This window comes from Saccopteryx bilineata, chromosome 6 (assembly GCF_036850765.1).
Source record: "Saccopteryx bilineata isolate mSacBil1 chromosome 6, mSacBil1_pri_phased_curated, whole genome shotgun sequence".
In the NCBI taxonomy this organism is placed as follows: domain Eukaryota; kingdom Metazoa; phylum Chordata; class Mammalia; order Chiroptera; family Emballonuridae; genus Saccopteryx; species Saccopteryx bilineata.
The window spans coordinates 157,907,732-157,931,272 of NC_089495.1; the positions used below are offsets into that span (position 1 = coordinate 157,907,732).

General features: G+C 43.5%; 1 protein-coding gene across 6 annotated transcripts in view; it reads left to right on the forward strand.

The window, feature by feature from the left end:
• MAP2K6 (mitogen-activated protein kinase kinase 6) overlaps positions 1–23,541 on the forward strand; it is a 118,177-nt gene that overhangs the window by 22,169 nt on the left and 72,467 nt on the right. For 4 of the 6 annotated variants that reach the window (XM_066237368.1, XM_066237364.1, XM_066237365.1 and 1 more), the window contains exon 1: positions 8,136–8,230. The exons of 1 other annotated variant lie outside the window; for it this stretch is intronic. In XM_066237368.1, coding sequence (XP_066093465.1) covers positions 8,170–8,230 — 61 coding nt within the window. In that variant the 5' untranslated portion in view covers positions 8,136–8,169. Of the gene's footprint in view, positions 1–6,641; positions 6,763–8,135; positions 8,231–23,541 lie in introns of those variants that run through there. One more of the 6 variants, XM_066237369.1, reaches the window with a different exon arrangement.

Below are 23,541 nucleotides of genomic sequence, written 5' to 3' on the forward strand. Positions count from 1 at the left end.
GCATGTATTTTTTATAAATATGGCTACATGGAGGCTTTTGCTCTGCTTAACTATAGATTGGAAAGAATTTTAAGAACTATTTTGCTATCTTGGTTACTCTTTTATCTTCAGAGCCTGCCACATAGTAGGTGCTCAACTAGGACTGTGATAAAAAAATGATTTATTAACAGTCTACAGGATTAGCCTTATGCAGACTTGTAAAGTGGACTAAGATGGCCTTTGATAAATTCAGTCTCCTTTTTTAAGTTCTCTCCAGTAAGAACTTCTTATCACACCTGCAGAATCCTCATGCATCTTCTATATATTTTCTTAAGTGGGGTGAAATACACAGAATATAAAATTTGTGATTTAAATAATTTTAAAGCATACAACTCTGTGGTTTTTAGTATATTCACAGGGTTGTGCAACCATCACCAGTCTCTAGTTCTAGAATGTTTTTATCACCCCAGATGGAATGCAGTCACTCCATACCCCCCCTCCACCCAGCCCCTGGCAACCACTAATCTATTTTCTGTCTATGGGTTTGCCTGTTCTAGATGTTTCCAATGAATGAAGGCATGCAGTGTGGGGCCAATTGTGTCAGGCCTCTTTCACTGAGCAGAATGTTTTCGAGGTTCATACATGTGGTAGCAGGTGTCAGTACTTTGTTCCTATTTTCTGGCTGACTAGCATTCCATTGTATGGATATATCCCAATTTTCCCTCTTTATAGCTTCTATCAAAATCTAGCATCTAAAGAACTGATTGAAAATTAGTTAGTACATTGCATATAAATGTAGATAATAGAACTTAAAGGAAAAATTCATTCAGGAGAGTTTGCCCTGCTAAATAGAAAACAGCTTAAAAATAAAGTAATACATTTCTCAGGGATGGAGAAACATTCCCCAAGAGGATAGGGGACTTTTTTTTTCATGTGCCACTGAATTAATACATTCATGACTATCTGACTTCTTGTAAAGCCAAATCTACCACTGGCAGTGGAACTGGAAAAGCTATTGAATTGAGTGTGTGGGCACAAGGGTTAGTTTTTAGTTTACTGTGTCACCTGCATTTTCCTGGGCCTAGTGTTTTGTTTGTTGTTTTGGTTTTTTTTTCTTTTTTAAATGAAAGGAGGGGAGATAGAGAGACAGACTCCTGCATGTGCCCTGACTGGGATCTATCCGGCACCCCTCCCCCCATCTGAGGCTGATGCTCTGCTCTTCAGGGGCCATGCTCACATTGAGCTATTTTTAGTGCCTGAGGGGGAGGCTCCATGGAGCCATCCTCAGCACCTGGGAAGATGCTCTCAAACCAATCGAACCATGGCTGTGGGAAGGAACAGAGAAAGAGAGAAAGGAGAGAGGGAGGGGTGGAAAAGAAGATGGTCGCTTCTCCTGTGTGCCCTGACCAGAATTGAACCTGGAATGTCCACATGCTGGGTCGATGCTCTACCACTGAGCCAACCGGCCAGGGCCTCGGTTTGAGTTTTGAACCTCACCCTCTGCTAAGTTCTATTGCATGTATTATCTCATTTAATCCTCACAAAATTGTATGGGCTTGGTTTAATTTTTATCTGCATTTTATAAATGAGGAATTAATAAGTGAGATGTTGAAAGACTCAATATCATGACTGAAGTTTAACACTTAGTAAATTGTTAGGGCAAAACTTAAACTTCTGTCTGCTCATCTTTAGCCTGAGCTTAAGACCACTGCACTGCAGGGGTTGGCAAACAATGGCCCACCACGTGTTTTGGTACAGCCTGTGAGCTAAAATGTTTCATCCACTTTTAAGTGGATAAAAAAAATCAACAGAAGAATATTTCACGACACATGAACATTATATGGAGTTTCAGGTTTCCGTGTCTGTGAATAAAGTTCTATCGGAACACAGCCACACTCAATTGTTTATGTATTATCTCTGCTTTCGTACTGCAATGGCAGAGTTGAGTTAATGGGCCAGAAACTATGGGCCACAAACCCTAAACTATTTTGTGTTCTGCCCTTTATGGAACAAATTTGCTTGTTTCATCATCTGTAAACTGGAGGCAGGAAAACAATTCAGTTAAGTACCTCAAGTCCCCTGCAGCCTTAATGTTTTGAGAATGTTAGAGAAAGTTCTTTAATCTTGTGCTTTGATCAAAACAATTGAGTCCATCTAAAATAGAAATCTCCCCATCCCCCCATTTCATACATCCATGGCCTGACCTCCCATCTCCCACTGCATCTAGCCTTTCACTGATTCATCTATTCTGAGTAATCACAAGGTTACCATTCATTAGATGTCTGTGATACCCAAGCACTCCATGGGATTGTGAAGAAGGTTCATAGATGGTATATGTAAAGTCATTTATTTTTTCTATTTTAACTTATGTTTAATGTTTATTTCATTGATTTTAGAGAAAGAGGAAGAAAGAGAGAGAGAGAGAGAGAGAGGGAGAGAGAGAGAGACAGGAACATAGATCTGTTCTTGTGTGTGCCCTGACTGGGGATCAAACCGGCAACCCCTGCACTTCCGGATGATGCTCTAACTAACCGAGCTACCCGGTCAGGGCCATTCTTTCTATTTCAGGCATGTGAGAACTGAAGCTTGGGGAGTTCAGATTCTCTAGTAAGTGCTAGTTAATAAGCTGTGGTGCCAGAGTCGGAACCCCAGCATGAGTTCTTCTGACCATTCTGACCATTCCCAGTCCCCACCCCATCTGAGATTCCTCTCCTCTTGGATGTATTTGGGGCAAAGAGCCATGAATTATATCTGGTTCTTCCCCTGCAGCTCTGCCACCTTGAACACAGTTCAGTGCTAATTCTGAGTATCCACATCTGTAAAATGGAATGATGATAATAGCAACCGCCAGAGGCTTGATTCAAGAATCAAATAAGATCAGTTACACATGCCTGAAACCTAATAGACACTAGGAATTGTAGCTCTTGGAGTTCTATTATGATAAAACAGTGTTTTCTATCTTATTGCTCAGTCCCTAGCCCAAGAATTAATTTGCTCAGTTTTCTAGGGTGATTTGTTGTTTCTTTCTACCCAAACTGTCTGATTTATATTCACCATATTTTTGTCCCTAACATGCATTCTTTTTTTTAAGATTTTATTTATTAATTTTAGAGAGAGGAGACAGAGAGAGAGAGAGAGAGAGAGAGAGATGGGGGGAGGGAGCAGGAAGCATCAACTGCCATATGTGCTTTGACTAGGCAAGCCCTGGGTTTTGAACCTGCAACCTCAGCATTCCAGGTCGATGCTTTTACCCAATACGCCACCACAGGTCAGGCTAACATGCATTCTTTTCCCCTAGTCAGCCTCTTATCCTTCTTTCCCCTTAACATCTTACCCCTCCCATACTTGGTACCTATACTTAGATTGACAGTTTTCCCCTCCTTCCCTTCAAGTCCTGCATATGTTTTAGGCCTCAGCTTAAGTGCTAGCATCTCCTCTGACTGATAACCCCATCCTAATTTCTTTCTCTATGAACTTTGTTTGAACTTGGAGTTCCAGAGCCACAGACTGCCGCCGAAAGGCACCGTACCATGCTGTTCTTCCTACTTGGCCAGGTTAAGTGTCTTCGGTAAGGTTATTCAACAAGTCTGTCCGACATTACTATCTCTGTATCACATAAATATCTGCATCATGTACACTTTTCTTGTATTATTCACCATTTAATGGATAAAAGTCTGAATGCTTATTTTATGATAGGCTCTGAGTTAAGAAACAAAGACACTAAAGACCAATTTTATGCACTTGTACTTGAGAGTGAGTGCCTCTTTAAATACCTTTCTTGCTTTAACCTAATCCCAGCCCAGGTAAGGACCATCACTTGTCCTATGTGCTCTATGGTGGGTGGGGGTTGGGGGGAATGTCTGACACTCTAAAAAAGGGACAGCAAAATGGCTACAGTAGAGGTTCCAACAACACAGAGGCAGTAGTGATTAATTTAGGGACATTACAAAAACTTCATGATGGAAATGACACTTGAGCTGGGTTTTGAAGGATGAATAAGAGTTCACCAGCAAGCAGAACACATTTTAATCAGAGTGAAAAGTATAGGAAAAGCAAAGGGGACATGAACGTGCATGTCCTGTGTGGTATGTAAGCTTTTCACACAACTGGGTTGTGTCTGGGTTGCAGTGTCCATAGGGCATTAGAGGAGAGGAGGTGATGGAGTAACCAAAATTCAAATTTTCTCTTTGACTAGAAAACCTCCATGCACCTCTTTTAGTACCTTATTCTATTACATATGAAGGGTTTGAATAGCCTTGGCCCTAAAACATTTTTAAGTAATCTAACCTTAAATTAGATTGCTTAAGTCTAATTTGTCTCTCTATACCTTTGAACTACCTACAGTTTGGTTACTTGCAGGTGTTTTTTCCTTTTTTGTCCCTGTGCTTGCGGTGTGATGTACGTTGGAAATGGAAAGGTTGAAGAGGGTTATGAGTTTTAGTGGCTCCTCACTTGGAAGTTTCTGAATAGAGCAGGATGCCCTGCTGGTCTTGGTTGGTTTCCTGACCTTAAGGATGATTTTTGAGTCAATGAGAATTTGTTGTCCAAAGGTATAGAAATTGATTTTTTTTCTGTATAAAGCTTTTTAATTTGGAGTAGCTTCTAAAAGCTGCCCGAGGACCAGAAAGCTAGAATCAGGGACAACAGAGCTAGAACAAAGCTCCTAAACACACCAAAAAAGGGGGCTCGTAACAACGCCATGGCTTCCAGCACTGGGCACAGGTGGGCAGCTTGCAGTTTATACCAGCCTGCCAGATGGAGGAGTGGCTGTCATTGGAACTCTTGCCTGGAAAGCTCCCCCAAGCTAAATGGAGGTGTGACTACCATCGTCAAGTACTGAAATGGCTGGCTCCTGTGCTGCCCCTGCCTGTTGACATCTCCAGGGACAGATCCCAACTCACAGTGGTTGCCCTAGCTTACTCTAGGGCAAAGGATGCTGGGAAAGTGAGTATTCAGCACTTTTAGCTTCTATAATGGGTGACTGACGCTGCCTCATGAGGTGTGGAGGACTCTCCAAACATAGGAAAGGGACTCAGAGGCCAAACACATGACAGATGTCTACTGCCACCTCTAAGCTGGCCATTGTATGCATGGCACCAACTTCCTTTAGCTGGAGACTTATGGGAAATCCAAAGTGCATTTGCATCAAGAAAAGATTTTACCACCTCTTTGAGAGAGAGAAAGGAAACTTGACTCGGGGAAGTTAAGCATTGGAGAAAAAACTCTTGAGTCTTAGATTACATACTGACCTCAAAAGCAAAAGGGCTGGCTCAGCCTTCGCTAGGTCTGTCAGAAGCTAATTCTGGTTCACTTAATAAAAGCAAAATCTTAAATGGGGACACATTGCCTTGATTTGTGAACACTGTTCAGAAACCATAGATAAAATCACAGGTAAAAGTTTGTTTTATCCTTAGGAAGAACTTGATGTAGCAGTGTAGTTCTTTTTCTCATTTCACAGAGGGAAACATTGTGGCTTGTTTAAATATGAAGTAGCTTGTTTGAGGGATTCTGTAGCTACCAGGTGGTAGACCTGAGGCTAGCGAGGTCCTGGGTTTTCCCATTCTCACCATGGGTATTTCCCTGTAAGAATTCCTCTTCCTTTGGGTAACAAATAAATTGTCTGTAAATGCCCGAGTTTCATAAGGAATATTAAAAGAACTCTCAGTTTGATGCATAACGTATGGGCTGGTAGGTCATACACAGTAGCTTTATTACTCATGGGTGGTTATTTGGATGAGGGATCTGTTGCATTTCTATATGCTGGCTTGAAAAAAAGTAACCCTCATGAATGTCTCTCTTCCTTATTTTGAGATATTTATACTGTAAGTTCAGTTTCAAATGTATCATATCAATCTCAACTTTAGTTCAAGTTTATTTCAATTCATGTATGTCTACATTGCACAAGAAATCAAACAGGTATACACACACCTAAGGAGTTAAGACTTTAAGCAAGAAAAAAAAATGTTTATTTTTTTTACCCTGCAACAGAGGTATTTTGGGTACATGGCATGTTGTCTCACCAGCTGCTGCCTCCTTTAGTTGTTAGATGAGCTTTCACTGCTTTCGTCTCTTCCGATGATTAATGGAAGCTGGGGAGTTTCCATTAATATCAAGTTTATATAATCGAGCAGTAATCGACAGTTTACTGTTGGGTGACCGAACCCTGCATTCTCCTAGGGAATGAGAACAGAGTACAAGGGCACTGCTTAGATTTACGTTAGTCAACAAGTGTTTTGAGTGACGCACAGGAAGCCTAATACTAAATGCTCGGGGATTGAATTGCGGGAGTAAGAATCGTGTTACATTGGCTAAATCAGTAGTAGCAGAACTGGCTTTGCCGAGTGACTTTCTGTACCTCAGTTTCTCCACCGGTATTTCACCCGCTGTGGACCAGCCTTCACATGTGTGTGTGTTAGCTCACTACTTCACTGCCAGCCTACTAAGTGGGTGTTTTCTGCCTTTCGCAGGTGAGGAAACCAAAGCTCACAGAGGTTGAGTAATTTTCTTTGAGGTCATGGAGCTTGTTAATAGCAGGGTGGGGAATGCAGACTTAGATCAGGGGCTCTCCAGAGCCACTCAGCCTAATTGCCTCTTCTTATCCTCTGCCTTTAGGGCACTTTGACTACTCCCTCTTTTTTACGATGTCTGTGTTTTGGGTTTATTGGGGGTATGGGTTCTTGAAAAACAGAGTGGCTGGACTTCAGGATGATTTTTAAAGAAGATATTGAATTATACAATTCTGAGACGGAGTCATGGAATCTGGTACTTTCAGCAGGTTTGAGGGTGTGCATGATTTCTGTCACTTCATATTTTATCGTAATCTTTGTTACCTACATACAGAGAAGTCTTCCCGGGATTTGATGATTGCTGGAGGCAGTGTAGTAAACAGTAATTGGAAGAGGGAGGAGATGAAGAATTGGAGCGGTGATTTCACTTGTTGCCATGGGGGGCATTCAGAAGCGTGAGCATTGGAGGACCTGAGAGGAGTCAGTTAAGAAAGACAACAGGAGGGAGCGGCAGACCTGGGGCATGGAATTCTAGCAGGGAGTCAGGCTGGGGAGATTTGTTAAAGAGCCGGGGCCGTGTCCAGGGAAGTACAGACCTGCCAGACTATTGAGGTCAGTTGGCAGACGGGTCCCTTTCAATCCGAAATTGAGAAACTGCATCTGGAGCACAGCAGAAGCAGAACCGCGTAACTCTTAGGGTGAGGATGAAGGGAATCGGTCTGTCAGCCTAGGACTAAAACAGGAAGGCAGACTTACCTAAATATCGTTGCAGCGTACCTCTCATTTCTCTTGCTGTTTCTAATTGATATGCCCAGGACTGCTCACCCCATCATGAAATCAAGCAATGGCTCAGTATCTAGCTCTATAGGGGAGATATTCTTAGAGCAGTTTTTTTGTTTTTGTTTTTGAAGTGTAGTCCTCTAAGCACTGAGACCTAATTTAACCCTGTTTTTCTTGAGACTCTAAAAAGCACTCTCTTTTCTTTCTTGTCACTTAAAGGTCATCTAACTTTTTATTAAGAAACAATGACCGTCTTGCACGGAGAGCTCAGGAGAGCTTGCTAAGGTGTGGGACATTCCTGTTCAGCTGCGCTGGGCTCCTCTTGACCTCCCAACCGGTCCCTCTTTTCTGTGGCGGTCAGTATCACCATCCTGGTCCCGCTCCCAGTTGCAGCCACCACCAGCCAATTCCCTTTTTGTTCTCCATTGTGGTTTTCTCCAGCTCTTCCCCCACCCCATCCACATCTGCACTCTTGGCCCCTGTGGCTTCCTTCTTCAGCCATCCCCAGGTAGCAAGAGGCCTCTTCCTTCTGGTCAGTGCATGGACTGTTTGCAGGGCCGGATGTCCTCTTGGTGTTCTGCCTCATCTTGGCTCTTCTCTGCACTGCTCAGAGCGGTTGTTTTCATTGACTCCAATTTCTTCTGTCCTGGGGGTTCCTGGCTTTTCCACATGGTGAATTCGCTAGAAGAAAGGCTCCCTTGACAACGTAGGTGCTGGACGGGGTTGTAGGGCTGGCTGCGTGTAGCTGTTGCAGGTGATCGGCCTTGCGTGCTGTTCCAAGACCAGGGGCAAAGGTCAGCACTCCCGGGTTACAGGCTTTGAAAGGGACATCGTCAGTCCTTTGATGACAGTGGCGAAGGTTAGAAAGGAGCCGGTGTTTCTCCTTCTCTTAGTTTGATTAATAATGGATTTTGGAGCCAGGCTGCCTGGGTTCAAATTCTGGCTCTTTCCCCAATTAGCCTCAGGTAAATGACTTAACATCTTTGTTTCTTAATCTGTGAAATAGGGATACTAGCACCTAGGACAGGGGTCCCCAAACTACGGCCCGCGGGCTGCATGCGGCCCCCTGAGGCCATTTATCCGGCCCCCACCGCACTTCCAGAAGCGGCACCTTTCATTGGTGGTCAGTGAGAGGAGCATAGTTCCCATTGAAATACTGGTCAGTTTGTTGATTTAAATTTACTTGTTCTTTATTTTAAATATTGTATTTGTTCCCGTTTTGTTTTTTACTTTAAAATAAGATATGTGCAGTGTGCATGGGGATTTGTTCATAGTTTTTTTTAATAGTCTGGCCCTCCAACGGTTTAAGGTACAGTGAACTGGCCCCCTGTGTAAAAAGTTTGGGGACCGCTGACCTAGGACATAGGGCTGATGTGAAGATTCTGGTATATCTTTATCTATATCTATACATATATGTCTTATTTATATATATAAAACATTATATCAAATATAAAATAACCTCATATGTATATTTATTATATTAACTTGCATATATTCATGTTATATTTTATATATTATTATTTTATAATGCATAACCTAGTATATGCTATTATATACAATAACCTTATATACAAGATATAGTATATAAGCTATTCATATAATACCGGTAGATAGTAAATAAATATAAAGCCTTTAGGACAGAGCTGGTATACAGCAAGCAGGTGATATAAGAGTTTACTATTACTATTTTTTGGTTTTGCGGAGATTGGTTTTTCTTTAAAGAAGGAAGTACATTTTTGTTTTTGACTTATAAGCAAGCTGATTATTATTCCTCAGACTCCCCTGAGTGGTCAGTTGTCAATTCTGTCCTTCCTTTAAGATTTAGTAGTTTGCACGTACTAGGCACCGTGTGAGTATGTGTGGCTTGATTTAAGTCTGAAGCCCGGGAAGCCTCTGGTTGACTGATTTCTGAGGCAGTCGTAGTGTTGGGAAAGGTTGGTCTTCAGGTTGCCCGGCCAAGAGACAGCCAGTCAGTCCATTGGCCCACTTCCTGGGGCCTGCAGAGGACACTCTTCTTTCCAACTCTTTCTGTTCTGTTTCAAGACCCTTGGGATGGGGAGGAGGAATTAGAGGCCAGGCCCTGGCCCAGCCTCCGTCCATGCTTCACCTCTGCAACCTTCTGGAGGTGGGGAGTCAGGGACCAAACCCTGTGTTCAAATTTGGGGTAGTAACAGTATTTTTTCCTTGAGTCATTTTTCTTCTTAAGAGCTGCATTTCATGATAAAGTTGAGCTGGGAAGTGAGGCAAGTTTTATTTTATTTTTTTAAATTCAGAAAATATATTTTGTGAGCATGTTCCATGCCAGAAAAATCTGAATAAGACCATACCGTCAGAGTAGTTCTAGTCTAGAGTACAGTTTTATAACACACATACACACACACGCACGCACACACAAACATGTAAGAGGAACACTACGATAGGAAAGTATATTTGGTACTTGTAGACACAAAAGCAAGATGGTTCTATTCAACCTGTGTGTGAAATGGGATAGGCAGGAGTGAATCTGGAAAATGTTTATGGAAGAGATTTTATTTGAGCTGAATCTAGAGAATGTTGAGTAGGTTTGCATGAGTCAGACAGGGAAAGGAAGCGTATCTGAGACGGAAAACAACATGAGTAAGGGCACAGAACCTCAAAGCATCCTGGTGGTCTGAGCATTGCAAGAATCTGCCAGGGCTGGACTGAAGTATGCGTTCAGGAGAACAATGAGAATTAACAATAGCTAGTGGTCAGGGGTTATCAGTGGCATGCGGGAGCTGGCTTGTGTCTGGCTTATGAGAGAGAGCCATTTATAAAACAGCCCGTCATTTTGCAAGTGGGTTGGTAAACTGTTGGTCACTTGAAGTTGACAGTGGTGGAAATATTTACATCATGGGATCAGCAAATGCTACACACCAGAGCTTTCCCCCTCCCAAGAGTTGCTGTATCAGCACTCTACTGATTATGAGGGCCTTGTGTGCCCCTCTGATAATTACTTTTTAGGGCCCTGCCATGTAGGCTGGGCGGAGCCAGTGCAGGCTGGCTGGCAGGGGAGTAACATGACCAGATTTGTAATTTAGAAAGATAACTCTGTGTCTTTGGTCCTGTCCCCGAGGAAACAGACCCAGGAAGAGAGCTAGTGGGGAGTGTTCTTGCGACTAGCATTTGAAGGGAAGCAAATGAAACAGGATTGGACAGGAGGAGGAGTGGAATGATGAATCAGCTGTAAGGCTGGTCCCGTGGGGACACTTCAGAGCTGGAATGTCCATCAGAGTGGTTCCACCCAGAGGCACAGGGGTCAGGCCTTTATATACCTGCAGTCACTGGATGAAGGCTGCCCCTGTCGTGGGGCACATCACCACGGTAAAGTAACTCTCTTCAACTGAGGGCGATCCCAGAGGAGGCTCAGCAAGTGGGGGGGAGGGTGCCCCAGGCTTGGGGACCATTCTGGGTGGGGTGCCCCTCATCCATGGCACTCGGAAGCAGTTTGGAGGCTATATGAGCTCCATGGCAGATAGGAGCCAAAGGAAAATGGTTGGGAGATTATTATAGAAGTCCAGATTAAAATGATGAAGGCCTAAAGTAAAGCAGCAGCCACGGGGATATAGGAGGAGGTGGGGATGGGCAGTGGGTAGTGGGTAGGGAGGGTCTATAGTGCTGGTTCTTCTAACACAGTGTTTCTTAACTCAGGGTGAGGTCTGTCCTCCAAAGTTGGGAAACGTGGTTATCATAACTGGGTGGTAGGGGGGTCTTGTGTCTCTGTGTATGTAACTGGTATCTCATGGGTAGATGTCAGAGATGCTGCCAAACATCTTACAACGCATAGGACATCCCCCCAACTCCAATAAAGAAATATCAGGAACCAAGTGTCAGTAGTGCCAAAGATGATATTGTATCAGGAGTAAAGGAAGTGGGAGAAGCCTTCTTTCTCTGTTCCTGCCCTGGAAATCTAGGACTTGAGTCCATGATTCAGTACCAGATGGTTAAAGTGGAGACAGTCCTTTCCTGATAGAGAAGATAAGAAATTTTATCAGCAAAAACACTTTGTCTCTAACTCCCTGCCTGGATTCTATGAAAATTTTTATTCTAGGTAGCAGTATTTTCTCATCTTTCCCTTCTGTCTCCCTACCCAAAGTTTAAAGTAAACCAGACCTTCATTCTGTATTTAAAACCACAGAGGTGAAAGCAAAAACTAACAGACTAACAAGGGGGCTCTTACAGTAGCCTCTGTTTTCTTTGTGTGTTTGCTTGTTTTTTATTTTATTTTTTTGCTACCATAGTAAAAGTTTTGCAGAGAAATGAACTTTGGGGATTATTTTAAAATGCACTACTTAGGTTTTAGCAAAGAAGTTATCAGAATTAAATGAAGAAAATTAAATATAATTAGGCAAAACCAGAAGTTGACTGGGAAAGTTTGACTTTAGGTTGTGGACAAGCCCTATAAAAAATCATCTTAGTTTGCTTCTTAACATGAGCATATTTAATTGTAGCAAATTGATGAGGTCTGGTTTTTGTTTATTTGTGTGTGTGTGTGTGTGTGTGTGTGTGTTGGCTGAAAGCAGGTTATTGTAGACTAATGGGCTCAGCCAGGTGCTCTGAGGTGTACTGGTCAGAGCTGAGGAACCAACACCAGTAGGTTGGAGCAGAGGGTGACTCCTGGCGACATGCCCTTTTGATGGGACTGACTAGGCAGAGCAAAGGTGTTTGGCAGGAGCACAAGTTCAGGTTTTGTTCTAGAATGGGTGCTGGTGGGAAAAGGGGAAAGGGAGGTATATGAATTCCTGGTACTAGAATACTAGATACAGATTAGGGCAATTGTCTGAAAACTTTCTGTAAAGAGCCAGATAGGACAAATTTAGGTTTCATGGGTCGTATGGTCTCTGCCACACCTCTGCTGTTACCATGTGAAAGTGGACAGATACCACCTAAATGAGTGAGCGTGCTGCATTCCAGTGAAAGTTGATTTACCAAAACAAGTGACCAGTCCAGTTTGGACCACGGGCAGGAGTTTGTTGACCCCTGGACTAGGGACTTGAGAAACTGGGTGCACTTAAAAAATGATTTTGATGTCCTGATTAAGGAAGAGTTGGTTAGGGAGTCATAGGTATGACCGTCAGATTTAAGACTAAAGGAGTCAGACACATTCATTCACATTTGTTTTTTTTCCTTTATTTTGGCCTCTTTCTCCTGGTCACCTCTCTCCTTTAAATAATTTCCAAATGGCTACATGTATATCATATCTTATATATACATGATATGATATATATATCTTGTTGGTTGATAGTAATTGATTTTCTATTATTTTTAGAAGTGTTAACTACATAATAGGAGGAACCTTTTCTAGTCCTTTCTCTTAGGTTAAGCCTTTGTAAATGCAAATTGGTGATTTTCTCTTGGGTGTAGCTCTTTAATTACATTTTATTCTGTTTGCCATTGACCTTGGGTCAGTGGTTCTCAACCCTGAGTATATATTAAAATTACCTGGGGGGAACTTTTAGACATCCCAATGCACAGGCTACATTTGAAACTATTAATCAGGGATGGGACCAGGCATCATTATATTTTAAAGCTCCCCGGGGACTCCAATGTGCAGCCAAGGTTAAGAACCACTATCTTGGATTTAAAGAACAACCACAACAAAAATTGTCTTCAACACTAGCTTTAGATGCTGGAATAAAGAGGAAAATTTAACCTGTTGGTAGCTGTTCATGGCCCACAGGTTATAACTATGAAAATAAGAGTCTTCGGGTTTTAAGCGCTGTATTCAGACAAAGTTATTTCCCAGTGACACAGTAGAAATTCTTTGTTGTGGTTTGGCAGAGGAAATAAAAGAAATATCAGGAAGCTATTGTGACTTGGCTGATGTGTGTATTTCTAGCCAGAAGGGCTTTTTCCATCAACGAGTTTGGTGACAGCCTTTGAGCACGGGGAAGTCTTCCAGGTTCTTGGGATTAAGTCATTATCCACAGAAGCCAGTTTTACCAGAATAAATGATCAGGACAGATGTTCCAATGGGGCCCAGAGTGAATAACCTTCGAACATCATAATGGACGTATATATGAATATGATGGTATTTCTGAAAGAGAACCTAATTGACCAAGCTAAAGGTGATTTTTGTTTAACATAGGGAGACATAGGGCAGTTCCCAAAGGTAAATTCAGTGAACTTTTATAAAGCTATGTTTTGATATTTTGAAATGGTAGATGTGGGAATACTGTTTGTTGATAGGGACATTTTAAAGGGATCCAATAGCATTTTCCTCACAATGTTTTTGTCATGTTACAAAGAAAGATTCTAACCTTGTGACACTGGGGATTGCTCAGGCGTTTAATGTTTAAGGCTGAATTTGGAAGACCTACTGCTTTCCTTTCTAATCAAGAATGAAGAGAATTATGATTTTCGGGGGCAGTGAGGGAGGTGGCCCGAATGCTCTGAAGGGTTTTCCAGCCAGGAGCAAAGGGTCTATGGACTACTGCAGATTCTCAGGTTTCATTATACTGGAGGTGTGAGGGTTGCTTTGTTTACTGAGGGGTAATAGCAAGCCAATAGAATTTAGTCCACTGCAAGTAACTGAACACCCAACAAAAGTAGTTGCAACAACAGAGGTTTAACCCCCTCTTTGAAGATATCTGGATATGCATCCGTGTTCCAGGGCAGGTTAACAAAATAATTTAGGTATGCCCTGGCTTTGGATAGTATCTGATTTGGATCCACCTGGCAAACCCTGCCCGGGGATGATGCTCAAATCTACCAAGCTATTTCCAGTGCCTGAGGCTGACACTCAGAACAATCGAGCCATCTTCAGTGCGGGGGCCAACACTCAGGCCAATGGAGCCACTAGCTGTGGGAGGGGAAGAAGGAGAAAAGGGGGAAGGGAGGTTGCTTCTCTTATGTGCTCTGACTGGAAATTGAACCCAGGATGTCCATATATTGGGCCAACACTCTATCCACTGAACCAACTGGCCAAGGCCTCTTTTTTTTTTTTTTTTTTCTTAACTCTGTAAAAATGTAAAAACCATTGTTAGACCTAGGGATGTGTGTGCCAGGCATTAACTAATCAATTATGTTTTATTTCCTGAGGTTGGTGGAGGGACCCACCATTGTCACTTTTCTGAACAACACTGTGATTTTTGCTAGCAAATTGAGTGGGCAACCAACTGTGTTTGCCTCAGTACTTAATTTGTAAAATTGTTGTAATGATTATTAAATGAGGGAACTAAATAAAGCAAATAATCTAGTTCTGGGTACATCAAATGCTCTCAGCAAATAGTTTCTGATGTTATTATTATTGTTTTGTTCATTTTCAGTCTTCCTGTGTGTCACTGGGGAATTCCATCTCTTCTTCTAAACTGCCCAGATAGGTATGCCTGGAGGTCAGATTAGATTGTAACAAAACATTATTTCATGATTTTTTTGTTGGTTCTGTTCTCTATTGCAGGGAGGTGTGGCTTCCAAATTCCATACCTTATCCATTTATGCAGATTTTAAAGTAATTTGTCAATAGGCAATTTGATGAAGGAAAATGGAATTATGAATTCTGAGAACTTTAGTAGTCCTTTCATTGGAGCAGGGTTATTATTCTTACCATGTTAGGTAAAATAGGTAAGACCCCCCCCCCCCAATATCAGTGACTTAACACAGGAAAAATGGTATTCTTTGTTTATGCTCTATGTCCCAGATGAATGTGCAGGGAGCCCTACCTCCCAGTCACTCAGTGACCCAGCTGAATAGAGGCTCCGCCATTGTGCAGATGCGCCATCAGGAATACATGACCTTCTTAGTCTGCATGACAAAGGAAAGAGGGAGATTGGAGACCAGCTCTTGAGCTTCTCACTCTCTCAGCCTGCAAGGGACATATTTCACTGGCCAGAACTGATCATATTGATTAATCCAACTGCAGTGAGGGCCAGGAGAGATGGGGGAACAAATAGGACAGTGAGTATTACTATCCCTTCCATGATTCCATTGCTTCACCTCTATTTTCAGAGGGAGAGAACTGAAGAAGTTACACCATTATAATACCAGTAGCTTCTAGTCCTTTACCTTCTATCATATCTTAAACTGTTGTGTTTCCCATTTCATTTTATTTTTTTACATTTTAGATTACACTCTTCTCCTTACCCATGCCTTTTTCTTTTCTTATACTGTTTGGAATCTTAACAACACTTTCTAGAAGTCAGAATGAATGAAATAGAAAAATGATAGAAGTGAAAAGTATGTCGTCATTGGATTACTCCAATATAAAAGTTCAATAGGACTGATCACTGCAATGTCAAAAGGACCTTTGAATACTCCTCTAACTGAGTAAGCCTCACCTGGGAGAGTTTTTACTCCCTAGAGTGGGGGTCCGGAACCTATGGCTCGCAAGCCAGATGTGGCTCTTTTGATGGCTGCATCTGGCTCACAGACAAATTTTTAATTAAAAAAAATAATAATTTAAAAAATATAAAACATTCTCATTTATGACAATCCATTCATTTCCTACCACTCATGTTCATGGTTGGGGATGGCTGGAGCGAATCACAGCTGTCCTCTGGGACAACACCTAATTTTTATTGGATAATGTGTAACGTACATGAGTCGTTGTATGGCTCTCATGGAACTACATTTTAAAATATGTGGCATTCATGGCTCTCTCAGCCAAAAAAGTTGCCGACCCCTGCCCTAGAGTATATCAGGCAATGTCTAAGGATGTATTTTGGTTGTCACAGAGGGTGTGGGTTGCTACCAGCATCTAGCAGGGAGAGGTCAGATGTGTTACTAAACACTGTGCAATGCACATGACAGCCACTGACCACAAAAAATTATGAGCCCCTGAAGAATCATATACACATTTAAGTTTGAGAAGTACTGCTCTAGGTTGGACTCAAAATATGGTCCCATTACTATTTATAACACATTTACCCTAAAATACAAATGCTCCATCTAAAAATGTTATAACATTCTTCCTTCCTTCCTTCCTTCCTCCCTTCCTTTCCTTCCTTCCTTCCTCCCTCCCTCTCTCCCTCCCTCCCTTCTCCTTCCCTTTTCCTTCCTTCCTTCCTTCCTTCCTTCCTTCCTTCCTTCCTTCCTTCCTTCCTTCCTTCCTCCCTCCCTCCCTCCCTCCCTCCCTCCCTCCTTTCCCTTCTCCTTCCTTTCCTTCCTTCCTTCCTTCCTTCCTTCCTTCCTTCCTTCCTTCCTTCCTTCCTTCCTTCCCTCCCTCCCTCCCTCCCTCCTTCCCATACTACCTACCTAACCACCTTTATTTTATTTTTTTTTAATGTACATGCACAGGACCTGCCCTAGACTTACTGAGTTATAATCCCAGAGGGTTGGGCCACAACCCATTAAACAGATAGCCCAGGACATTTATATGACCCTGATGGTTGAGAACCACATCCCAAGGACAATTCTTAACTCTGTGGTGTCTCTGATTTCCCCCAAAACTACTTTGGACTTAGGAGGCCCATACCACAATTAGCATCAACTGTGTTGGATTTTCATGTTGTTGCATTAGTAGGGCTGTCATTCTCCAGCTGCCCCAATTGCTACCTGGCTTTCATCCCGTTATTGGGATGCTCTTTTATTTGCATTAAAAAAATGCAGTATCACCAAGATTCAGAAGAAGAATCTGAATGTTTCCATTCGTTGCCTTTGTAGTGTTGGTACCACTTCTTGGCACATGGCCTTCCACCCAGCTTCCTGCTGGGTTGCCACTGTGTCTGTGTTCTGCGTTCACTTGGTGCCACTCATCTCTGGCTGTCTGCAGTCTGGCTGCTCTCCCCACTTTGCCACCAAGTCTCTTTTTTTGCAAAAGTCACCAGGGACTTCTTTATTTTCATTTTCGGTGCCCTTCTGAGTGCTTGAAAGCAAACCTCTCAGAGGTTGGCAACCTTATAAAAAAGTCCTATCTGAACGCTTCTCACCTGCTTTGCTGGTGCACACAGTTGAGCGTGAGCCTCTAAGCCAGGGAGCACCTGGGCCTCCCTCTCCCTTTACTTGCCAGCCCCCAGGGTAGGAAAGTAGTCAGCTACAGATCGTGTTGATACTTAAAAACATGTTTTACAAGTTCAGGTTTACTGTAAAAAATTTTTTTAGCATTAAGTTAGTTATATTAACTTCTAATTCATTTAATTACCAAATTTCTTCAGATGAGTAATTGCCAGTATGATTCTTGTGGTACATATTCTTTTGTGGTTGATTCTTGTGTGTGTGTGTGTGTGTGTGTGTGTGTGTGTGTGTGTGTGTGACAGAGACAGAGACAAACAGAGAGAGGAACAGATAGGGACAGACAGACCAGAAGGGAAAGAGATGAGAAGCATCAATTCTTTGTTGCAGCACCTTAGTTTCTCATTGATTGATATCTCATATGTGCCCTGATGGGGGGCATACAAGGGGTCTACAGCAGACTGAGTGCTCAAGCCAGTGACCTTGGGTTCAAGCTAGTGAACCTTGCTCAAACCAGATGAGCCTGCGCTCAAGCTGGTGACCTCGGGGTTTCGAACCCAGGGCCCTCTGCATCCCAGTTCGACACTCTATCCACTGCACCACTGCCTGGTCAGGTTTGTGGTGATTCTGACTAGATTCTTCCCTTGTTTTGTAGAATGCACCTATATTCAGAGTAGCTGAGTAAGTCATTATCTTCCCTTTGTAAACCTATAAACTAAATCTTTGCAATCTAGTGGAAGGGGAAGTACTCAAATAGAAAGGAAAAAGAATAAGACTACACTGAGTGCAGGGCATCCTCCTCCTCCCCAATCTCTTTCCTCCCTCCCTCTCTCCTCCCTCCCTCCTTCCCTCCCTTACTCCCTCCCTCCCTCCCTCCCTTCCTTCCTACTCCCTCCCTCCCTCCCTCCCTCCCTCCCTCCCTCCCTCCCTTCCTTCCTCCCTCCCTTTCTCCTTTCTTTCCTCCCTCCCTCCCCCCTCCCTTTCTCCCTGACTCCCTTTCTTTCCCTTCCTTCTTTCTTCCTCTTTCTTACATACTCAGCAAACACTTTCCAGACATATAGACTCTGGGGAGAGAACAATGAAACAAACTTGGCCCGTTGCCCTCAAGATGCTAAGGACATAGCATAGGACAGTATTGTCATCAAATAAAACATTTTGCTACACATACAGAGAAGGTGAGGGTCCAGTGGGCCTGGGAGGGAGCAATGAAGATGGGGTGCATGGAAAGCATGTGGAGTCTCAATCTTGAACATGAGCAGCTGCCATGCAGTAGCATCAGGAGGCAGGAGGCAGAGGTTTTTCAGGCACTGCAGTCAGTTGCATGAGCACATCCAGGACCTGGAGGTGTGAGATTACCTGGTGTCCCTGCGGCATCCTGAGCGAGCATTGACTGAGGAGACAGGGATGGAGGGGTGTGCAAGTCCGCATTTTATTGTAGAAAGCATGACCATGTGTCTGTGACAGCTCAGAGGATCGTGGCTTGGACAAGTATGCAGTCCTGAAAAATAGGAGGCCAGTATGAGGACCAGTGCAAAGCCCAGCTAAGACTGGGTAGACTGGGGTTTGGTATTGAGAAGTGGCCGAGGGTCATAGAAACCTTGGCCGTGCTACAGGTGAAAGGCCCAGGGAGAGAAGAGGCGAAAAGACAGAATTGTAGGTTGGGTCAGCTTTTGATGTGGAGGGTAAAGGAACAGGTGCTTAGAGGAGGAGGCGGAAAGCCTGTGTGGTGTGGTCTATAATGCTCACTGCCCTTTCCAACTACAGTGTGTCTGTAAAGTCATGGTGCACTTTTGACCGGTCACAGGAAAGCAACAAAAGACGATAGAAATGTGAAATCTGCATCAAATAAAAGGAAAACTCTCCCAGTTTCATACCTATTCAGTGCAGTTCGATGTGGGCTCACGCACAGATTTTTTAGGGCTCCTTAGGTAGCTATCCCGTATAGCCTCTACAGACTCGTCACTGACTGATGGCCTACCAGAACAGGGTTTCTCCACCAAACTGCTGGTTTCCTTCAACTGCTTATCCCACTGAGTAATGTTATTCCTATGTGGTGGCGCTTCGTTATAAACGTGCTGATATTCACATTGCACTTTGGTCACGGATTCGAATCTAGCAAGCCACAGAACACACTGAACTTTCCTCTCTACCATCCACATCTCGACTGGCATGGCCGTGGGCTGCTCCACTGTATACACGGTGTTACATCATCATCTGTGCATGCGCACATGGTGCCACATCATCCTACAGAAACTGGGAGGGTTTTCCTTTTATTTGGTGCAGATTTCACATTTCTATCATCTTTTGTTGCTTTCCTGTGACTGGTCAAAAGTGCACCATGACTATGGACACACTGTACTTCTATGAACATCCTTTTTAGATGAAACAACTCATGTCCCTTTATTCCTCCACCTCTGGGGGTAACTCAGAGCAAATCTGCTTCCCTGTCAACATGGCAGCTCTGGAAATGATTGGAAGAAATCTCTCCTGGTTTCCCTTGACCTTTTGCTCCCAGGGCACACGCTCCCTGTAGGTCCCCCCTGTGTGTACGTGACATGGACCCCTGTGTGTATGTGACATGGTCTCACACCCACCGATCTGTGCTGCTGACCTGGCCAGTGGTGGTTGCCGTGGACTGGCACGAATAAGGGAAAATGCCTTTCCATTGTCTCCCTTCGTTCCTCCTTCCGCAGACATTTTTTTCTTACAATTTTTATAGCCAGCTCTGTATGAGTTGTTGGGTCAGTGAGCCCCAGGGGTGGAAGAGACAGCTTGGGGACTGCTGAATAGCCTCCCTTTGTCTAGAGGCATGTTTTTCTGACTGTTTATGGTGCCTGACAGGGTCGTTTTTGTTCTAGGGAGAGCTGGTTGGAGAAAGCAGGCTGCTGGGAAAGCTATGGGGCTGCACTTCCCCGCGGGGTGATCTCCGAGGCCCTCCTAGAGAGCTGCCAGTTAGCACCCCGAGGGTGCCCCTTGTCCAGGGGAGTTCATCTGAGGTCTCTGCAGCCGTCCCAACTCGAAAGCTGATAGGGAGGGGAGGAGAAACTCTCACCAACTTCACCAGCTTCATAGTAGCCAGAAATGAGCACCCCCACCCAGGGTAGCAAGATTCCATTTTAATCATTAATCATATTCCAAAAAAGAAAGAAAAAAGAAAGAAAGAAAAAAGAATCCAACAGCTGTGTACCACTTTTCATAACTTTTCCTCCACGGTTGGCAGTCAGATTGCTTTCTTTTGCAGAAAACACGATGTCAATTTTAGTCAGAATTTATGTGTAAAAACTTGAAAGGAGGCAATTTGGAAAGGAAAGTGAAATTAGTGAGGTTTTCAGTTTGCATTTGGAATGAATCACACACAGTGGGATTGTAATGTGCAAACATAATGCTGAATTTTCCTGCTTGGGCCTTCCTGCTTTCTCTCAGACTCCTGAGCACGTGGAATCCTTTCCAGGCAGGCTCTGACTGGAGCAAAACAGAGCTTGGGAGCCTCCGCCTCACTCAGCAGGGAGCAGGTTAGCATCTCCTGCAACCCTGGGGTGGACTCTGGGCAGCAGAGGACATGCCCGCAGCGAAGAAATGTTTGTATGGTCTCTGTGGGTCCCACAACATGCAGTCCTTCCATAAATGACCAGTGTTCACAGTGTGCTCTGAGGGCTGCTGTATTTCTAGCGAACCCTCTACTTTTCTCCCTCGAGGGTCATGACAAAGGTGGCTTCTTTGAGTAAATTCTAGACCAGCAGTCTAAAGAACTTGAGTTTCAAGTCCCAGTCGTCCCCATTATTATTTCGGTGGCCTTGGGTAAAGTTCTTGCCTGTGTAAAGTTCATAACCACCCTGACTACAGCTCTGCCTTCTTTTCGTTGGTACACCATAGATATTTTTGCCTTGCATTTGCTCACAGAAACAGGTTATACTTGGTGCATGGATTTCAAGGCTTATTCACAGGACTTATAGGACCTACAACAGTCTCAGTTTCGTCATCTGTAAAGGGTAAGGTGACTTCCACTCCTTGAAGGCCTAATTCCAGCTTTGAAGATGTATGATTCACTTGTATTATCAGTTAAATGGGCAATTGGTAAGCAGGTATAGGAAACTTCCTATTGGACTATGGTATATCTGTCAAAATATATTCAGTGTTTTAAATAATCAGATGAACAAGTGAACTTTTTTGATACACCATGTGTTTATTGAGGCCAATTCTGCCATGAAGTCTGCTGCAGGTAATACTAATAAAGCAGAAAAATGCATTCTCATATTTACACAGATTAAAATAAGAGTCAGCAATGACTCACGAACAGGTCATCTTACTGCATCCCATGCTGTCCTTGTCGGTGCTTTCCTTGAAGCTGGGTATTACTCAGCAGTTATTTCTTTCTACCTGAGCACTAGGCAGGGTGAGAGAGGTCTCAATAAGTAAGGCAAAGAGTATGGAATTCAGTAAAGGAAAGAGTTACCATAAAGGATGAACATATATAGGAAGAGATTAGAAATGGTTAGAGTTTGTGTTTTAATACATCTCAGGGAGAAATCCTGAACTGGTGTTGAATCTAATACTTAGGAATACCTGATTGGTCTGCTCTGCAAGCATCCTAGCCATTTGGTGCTCATGGGCTAATATTTGTCAGGAAGTGGTGCATCTGCAGCAGCAAGGTTTGAGATGCTCAAGGGGAAAGAGGTGGGAGGAAAGCGGGTTGTATTGCACTCTGCAGTGCCATTGTGGCGAGTTTCCTTTCATTGTGTATTGACTGATTCTTCTAGAGGAAGGCTCTGGACTGAGCCCCTTTCCAGGACTGAGTCTCTTTCCAAATGCACTACTGCTCTGTTGACTATTAAACAATGGCTTTAGATGTGGATGATTTTTGATGAGATGACTGGGAAGATTCTGGAAATAATATACCACAAAAGTGTTACCGGGCACAAATCTGTAGCTAGCCATAACCCTCAAATATTGATTGCCTGTATAATCCTCTTTTATTATCTGGATGACCCCTCAATTTCACTCTAGTCGACCCAGATCCATCCCTTCCCATGTCCCCTGTTTCTCTTGTGTTCTTGTTCTCAGATGGGACCTGCCATTCCTCCTAGGATGTTATTCAGCTTTCCTCCTCTCCGTCTGTACTATTGCTGATCAAGTCCAGGCCCCTCTCTTCTCTCACTTGGAACGCTGCAGGAATCTCTCAGTTAGTTTTCCTGCCACCAGTCTTGTTTCCTATCTTGATGTACTCTCTGTTTGCCACCAGGATGACTAAGGAAGTAAGTAATTCAGCAACTGTTTGGAGATTGATTACTCTTTCCTCAGGGCTGAGTATTACACGGTGAACTCATCACAGTTTCTAGTCTCACTTATTTTCTAGTGCTGACGACCAACAAAGCCAGGTGCACAGGCAAATAACTAACATGTATATAAACTATTTCAAGAGGAAACAAACTAGGACTTGAGGTGGAAGATAAAAAGCGTGGACATAGTGTAGATGAGCAAGGCTCTTCTTGAGTATGACATTTAAACTGACATCCCAAGGCTTAGAAGGAATTAGAATGGAAAGAGGTAGAGACATAAATTTTCCAGGCAGAACAGACTCAGAGTTTGTGCAGACTCTGAGATTTGTAATAGTTTGAGGGGCTCAAAGAACTGAAAATTAGGAGAGACTGATTAATACACAGAGCCTTCAAAGTGATTTAAGGGATCAAATAAATGGGCAAGATCCTATCACACTAGGCCTTGAAGGCTATATCGTAAGGAATACATTTTACTCCAAGTTCAATGGGAAGCCATTAAGGAATTCTAAGCACAGGAGCAGTTTTATCCCATTTAAATATCGCTATCACTCTTGCTGGTGGAGCATGTGTCAGAGGAGAATGAAAGAGGAAGTGTGGAGACCAGGTAGGAGATGGCTGTGGAATTCCAGAGAAGAGAAGATGACGGTGTAGACCAAGGCAAGAGAGACAGAGAAAGTTGGACAGATTTAGAATAATCTTTGGAGATAAAACCAGTGGGATCTCCTATTGGATTAGACACAGAGGCAAAAGAATGGGAGGAAATTAAGGATGGCTATTTTGAACAACTGGAGGGAGGGGGTCATCTACTGAGATGAAGAAGATTTTTTTTTTTTTTTTTTAGTTTTTTTTTTTGTATTTTTCTGAAGCTGGAAACAGGGAGAGACAGTCAGACAGACTCCCGCATGCGCCCGACCGGGATCCACCCGGCACGCCCACCAGGGGCGATGCTCTGCCCACCAGGGGGCGATGCTCTGCCCCTCCGGGGCGTCGCTCTGCCGTGACCAGAGCCACTCTAGCGCCTGGGGCAGAGGCCAAGGAGCCATCCCCAGCGCCCTGGCTATCTTTGCTCCAATGGAGCCTTGGCTGCAGGAGGG